General features: G+C 47.8%; 1 protein-coding gene across 2 annotated transcripts; it reads right to left on the bottom strand.

Moving 5' to 3' along the window:
* Positions 1–1,792: 1,792 nt before the first annotated feature.
* LOC102413376 (antigen-presenting glycoprotein CD1d) lies at positions 1,793–5,604 on the bottom strand. Of its 2 annotated transcripts, none has more exons than XM_025287574.3 (5): positions 4,926–5,604; positions 4,354–4,557; positions 3,363–3,641; positions 2,506–2,605; positions 1,793–2,409 (listed from the first exon to the last, which is right to left on the bottom strand). In XM_025287574.3, exons 1-5 carry the CDS (start codon positions 5,491–5,493, stop codon positions 2,388–2,390), a joined length of 1,173 nt encoding a protein of 390 aa, XP_025143359.2. In that variant the 5' UTR covers positions 5,494–5,604; the 3' UTR covers positions 1,793–2,387. The 2 variants fall into 2 exon arrangements, with proteins under 2 accessions (XP_025143359.2, XP_025143357.2); XM_025287572.3 differs by having other exon boundaries at positions 4,354–4,632; positions 4,926–5,603.
* Positions 5,605–6,199: the final 595 nt, after the last annotated feature.

The raw sequence follows: 6,199 nt of genomic DNA on the forward strand, positions 1-6,199 counted from the left end.
TTAACTCTGTGTGTGTGTGTATGTGTGTGCCAAGTCTTTCAGTCACGTATGACTGTTTGTGACCCAGGGACTGTAGCCCACCAGGATCTTCTGTCCAATGAATTTTCTAGGCAAGCATACTGGAGCGGGTTGCCATTTCCTACTCCAGGGGATCTTCCTGACCCAGGGATCGAACCCACGTCTCTTGCACTGCCTGCATTGGCAGGCAGATTCTTTACCACTGACCACCTATGAAGCCCCCAGAATCACCTGAGGGCTTGATAAAACACAGATGACTGGGCCCCACTCATAAGATTTCTCATTTAGTAGGGCTCATTGGCAGGCAGTAGCTTAACATAATTTGCAACTTTCCAGGTGATGAGGCTACAGGTTAGGAAACCAGTTTGGAAACTATAGATTTAGAAACTAGCTGCATTTCCACACATATCCTAGATTTTATCTGCAAGTCCAACACAGAAGATGCCAATTCTTAATTTTCTCAAGCAAAGACTTCAAAAGCTTAGTCATTTTTCTGCATGTTCAAGGGCCTTGAGTGCCAAGTGACTACTTCCCTGGTAGCTACAGATGATTTTATCTTGACCTTCAAATTTCTTCACATCGGGAAGGGCTGCTGTTCCTCAACGTTTCCTGCTTCTTTTATCTAGGCTAAGAATAGAGCAGACAGCTGGGCCTCCACTAGCGCTCATGCCTGTCCAAATGGGTTCAGCCCAGCTCATGTATAGTCTCATTTAATAGCTATAAGTGGCAGAATCTGTCTCCATCCACTTTGAAAAAACAACTGACCACGTGAGAGAAATATCACTACCAAAAGTAGCTTTTTCTACATTATACACCCACACTATGATTTCTCCTCTTTTAATCAAGTTACATGAAGTAAAAACTTGAGGAAACAGTGGAAAAGGCAGCAGACTTTATTTTCTTGGGTTCCAAAATTGTGGTGGTTTCGCACTGAATAATACAAACACACAGTATTATGACAGACAGCACAGGGAGAGCGTTCAGAGAAGCAACTCCCCAAGAACCTACAGAGCACATATTTTATTGGTAACTTATCTTGTAATCTTTAAGCTCAGGAAAGCAAGACAGAGACTAGAATTCAGGGATCAAAGAGGCTTCCTCCTGGAGGTCTGGAGGTAATTATATAAGAGTCATAAGGAAAGGTCTTTGAAGATAAGGGGGTTTGTTCTGTGTACAGAACAGCATCTAGCTAACACTGACGTGTCAGTCAGAATGTCTAAATTAAGGGTGGCGGAGAGCAAGCAAGGAAGAGGGAATGAGTATTAAATTCCAGGAGAATCAGTAAAACATGGTTTACTGAGAAATCAGTAAAACATGGTTCCCACACAGAATCACTGCAGATGGTTACTGCAGCCATGAAATCAAAAGATGCTTGCTCTTTGGAAGAAATGCTCTGACAAACCTAGACAGCGTATTAAAAAGTAAAGATGTTACTTCGCCAACAGAGGTCCATCTAGTCAAAGCTATGGTTTTTCCAGTAGTCATGTATGGATGTGAGAGTTGGACCATAAAGTAGGGTAAGTGCCAAAGAATTGATGTTTTTGAATTGTGGTGTTGGAGGAGACTCTTGAGAGTCCCTTAGACTGCAAAGAGATCAAACCAGTCAATCCTAAAGGAAATCAACCTGAAATATTCATTAGAAGGACTGATGCCGAAGGTGCAGCTCCAATATTTTGGCTGACTCGTTAGAAAAAACCCTGATGCGAGGAAAGATTGAAGGCAGGAGGAGAAGGGGGTGACAGAGGATGAGATGGTTGGATGGCTTCACTGACTCAATGGACATGAGTTTGAGTAAGCTCCAGAAGATGGCGAAGGACAGGGAAGCCTGGTATGCTGAGCAACTGAACTGAACTGATAGGGTTGCAGAGTCAGATACGACTGAGCCACTGAACAACAACACCCCACATATGTAAAGTTCTATCAACACATTAATATAGGCTTGTTCACATATAATGCTAGACCTCTGTTTTTCTTGAAAAAAAGTTGGGTTGCAGCCAAGCAAAAGTCTTACTTTATACTTCACAAGGAACAGTTGCACTTGCTTCCTTGGAACAGGAAAAGGATCTTCCAGTTGACTGCATATTCCATCATTCAAACAATGACCACACACAGTTACATTGCAGCCTTTAACTGCTTGTCCCTGAGAGGTATCTGAGTTTGCACTTCTGTTTTTTACAGAGCTACTTGGACATATACACTTGCAGTATACTAAAAGAAAAAAAAAAAACATACTTAACACTTCTTAGATAAAATGTTCAAAGTGTGTGAAAAGAGCTGCCTGTTCTCCGCTTCTTCAAGGTAACCCTCAAATTCTGAGAGCTAAAGCCCTGAGATCCTGAAGTCCAGACAGATAGGTGTGGTGAGGAGAGTCACGGGATATCTTGATAGCGGCTGTGAGAGAAAACAGAGACCATTAAGGAAAAGGGAAGAGGAGAAAACCTGGGCAGAGGGGTTGAGGTAGGGAGGAGATGGAAAGGAGAGACTTACCGGTGCTTCCTAAACCAGAAGACTAAGCCTCCAACAAACAGAAGGACGAACACCAGTAGTACCAGGGCGACAATCAAGCCCCTGGAGACACGGTTCCCATCTGTGTGGGGGACACAGGATGTGTCTCAGTCTGGGAATCTACATATATCCCCTACTATAAGCACATGTGAGTGTGCCAGATGCTTATTTGTTATCCTCTTTAATGTGACCACTTGTATTCCTCTGAAGTTTTTAGACGCCCCATGTTTTCTTGGGGTCTGGGCATCTATAATTCGGTTCACTTCAGCATATGCTAGTACTCATATGGAGGAAGGCACTAGTTTCACAGCTAGTCCAAACCTGAGTCTAAATCCAGCTCTTCCACTTTCTAATGATGAGACTCAGACAGGTTGACCTAGCTTCGCCTCAATTTCTCATCTGTAACATGAAAACAATAGTACCTGCTCAAAGGAGAGCTGGGATGATTGTTCATACATACTCTGCTGTACGCAGAGTGTTCAGCTGACACCGAGAAAGCACTCAACAAACCACAGCTATCTTTGTTACCCTGCCTTTCAAAGTCCCCAGTTGCCGCCTCTGAAAAACAAATCTTCCTGGCATTCTGTACTTGCCGCCTATTTCTGGATCTGAGGGGATTTTAGTCTGTTCTTTCCTGAATAGGGAATACCTTGTCTCAATCCTTGTTGAGTTCAGACCCTTGTTCCTCCCCTTTGAGAATCCCCTCCTTCTATCACTCCTGGCTGGGGCTTCATTTCCTCCATCCAAGGTGTGTCATTTTCCTCCCCTTCCCTAGGCTCTCCCTTTGTGCTTGAGGACCACCTCCTCCCATCCCCAGCTGGGCCCCAGTTCCTTCTCACCCCAGTACAGGATGATGTCCTGGTCTCCTAGACTGCTGTGCCTCACTCGGCAACTCAGGCCAGCTGCCTCCCCAGCCGCCACATTCAGGGTTACTCGCAGATACCAAGTCGAGTCGGCATTGGGCATGACGTCTCCTTGCAGAGTGCCACGCTCCTCCTGTTCGCCCCTCATCCACATCACCCGCACGGGTTTTGGGTAGAATCCTGAGACGTGGCACACCAGCAGCAGACGGCCAGGCCCAGGACTGGGGCCACTGGACAGCCAAGCCTCCGGCTTCACTGTATTCGATAGGAGAATGAGACATCTTAGAGTTAAGACTCCACATCAGAGGCTCTGGACTTCACGGCAGGCTCATCAGTCCTACATTTCTACCTCTGAAGATGAACTCCCACCGTTTCAATCCGTTTGTATTAGCTTCTCCAGGAAAGCCTTCTCCGATCCCCATTCCCTTCCCTGGTCCGGTCTCCAGTAAATGCCCCTACTCTGTACTCCCAGGGCACCCTGTGTTCAGCTGTAACATACGTAGCATGTTTCTAAGTGTTAGTCACTCAGTCATGCCTCACTCTTTGCAACACCATGGACTGTAGCCCACCAGGCTCCTCTGTCCACAGAATTTTTCAGGCAAGAATACTGGAGGGGGTTGCCATTTCCTTCTCCAGGGCATCTTCACAACTCAGGGGTCAAACCCAGGTCTCCTGCATTGTGGGCAGACTCTATACCATCTGAGCCACCAGGACACCACTTTAACTGTTCATCTGCTTCTCTCCCTCCTCAAGCACAGATCCTGACTGACCCCCAGGGTTTATTTAATTCAATTCATGGAACCCAAAAGGTACCTAGTTAATGTCTGTGGAGTGTTTAAATACCCTCACACCTTATCCATCCCCTCTTCTTCCCGTGATGCTTAAAGGGATGTGAACCCTGGAATGAAAACCCTAGATGGAGCCCCAGAGTGGAGTGGAGGGCAGGAGGTAAAAAAGGCAGGCTGACCTTGCTTCTCCAGCTCGGACTTCCCGGTCTGCAAGAGGCCTCTGACCAACTCGGGCCAGATGTCATGGAGGAGCCAGTGCACTGTTTCCTTGGTCCCTTGGTCCTGATTGAGCACCTTGATGACCTCCTCGATCAAAGGCGGGGCATCTGGGGCTGACACCCAAGACATTCCTTGGAAACTCAGGACATCCCTTCCTTGAAATGCTGCACGGAAGAAGCTTTCTGAGATGTTACTCGGGAGCAACTCACATCCTGTAGCTATCTGGATCTCAAGTGGATCTGAGGAGAGTAATGGTAAGAGATCTATGAAGAGCTTAGAAGAGTGAAAGCAGTTGAAGAAATTGGTGTGAGGGTTATACTGGGCACCCCAAAGTTCATATAAATGAGAATGGGTGACCTGCAGCAGGATGAACAAGCGGTATTTTGAGGACTCAAGCTGGGACCTCTCAGGCAGAAGTGGGACTCAAAAGGGAGAGAGGAGACAATCACGTGGGGCCAGAACCTCCCGGTTGGGCTTCAGCATCCACTGTCTCCCCCTGGGCAGCTGTCCACGATCCCATCCCTCAGCTCACATTCGACGTGCAGGTTTTCGACGAATTCCCAGATGTCCCTGGTGAAGCTGCTGCGATAAACCAGAAGTGTATGCTGCAGCTGCTCCCACTGCTGGTCGCTGAATGTGCCCCGAGACCAAGGCTTCAGGAAGCGGATGGTGTTCGATTCATTGCGCCAAGTATAGGGCTGAAGCTCCCCCAGCCACGCAAGGCTGTCTGTGCGCGTCCAGCTGCGGTTGGCAAACGAGGAGATCTGGAGACCCTGGAAGGAGAAAGGCGTTTGCGGGGCTGGAGAGAATACAGATCCGAGGAGCCGGGGAAACGGGAGGGAGAGCACAGAAGGGAGAAGGAAGGAAAAAAGAAAGAAAGAAACAGTTAGGTTTGGGAAGAAAGGTTGATGTCTGCTGGCTCTGAATCGAGCTCGGTCTCCAGGGGCCAAGCAGCTGAAGGCAGGGAGTAGCAGGTTCTCGGGCTGGTGGATCAAGCTCCCGGCTTTTCGAGGTGCATCAGTCTCCGCCCGCCCGCCGCGAGCGTCGTCCCCTTTCCCTGCTCGGCTCCCTCTCTCCGCCCTCAGCCCGGTTCCACTCATTCTCAAAACTCCGCCAAATCTGCGGAAGCCCCCAGAAGAACAGAAACAGCCAGCACCCCACTTCCTAACTCTGCTCTCGGACCTCGAATCTCCGCCCCACCCCCCACCTCCTCCGTCCTTCCCCAACGACCGCCCACACACCCCGGTTTCCGGGGCTGCCAAAAGCCTGAACTTGACCCTGTTGCTGGCCAATTCTTAAGCCTGGAGGCAGGCAGGACTCCCATTCTGACTCTCCCGGGACTTATTCCAACCCCCTCAGTCCAGGGATCCCTTTTTCATCTGCCAGATGGTCCCTCTCGTTAGGTATCTGAGCTGCAAAGAGCCGCGGTCACAGCCACTCACTTAAGTATCATGTTTCTAACAACCGGCTTGTCTAATTCTCTTTTTCCAACGGAGAGTTACAGACAGTATGTGGAAAAAACTTTACAACTACTATTTAAGTTTTAAAACAGGACATAAAGTTGTATCTATGGTATAATGTCTACCATGTTTTTAAAAACAAAGTTTTTTGAGTGGGAGGCAAGCAATGGATGTCTCTAGAAAGGGACTATGGTAGATTTAATTTGTTTTACATTTTTTGTTTTCCAAAATGTCTAGGAGTGCAAACATCATGTTAATGATAAAATAATAAGGGACGTCTCTGGTGGTCTAGTGATTAAGAATCCACCTTGCAATGCAGGGGGTGTTGGTTGGATCCCCGGTCAGG

This window comes from Bubalus bubalis, chromosome 6, assembly GCF_019923935.1.
Source record: "Bubalus bubalis isolate 160015118507 breed Murrah chromosome 6, NDDB_SH_1, whole genome shotgun sequence".
Classification (NCBI taxonomy): domain Eukaryota; kingdom Metazoa; phylum Chordata; class Mammalia; order Artiodactyla; family Bovidae; genus Bubalus; species Bubalus bubalis.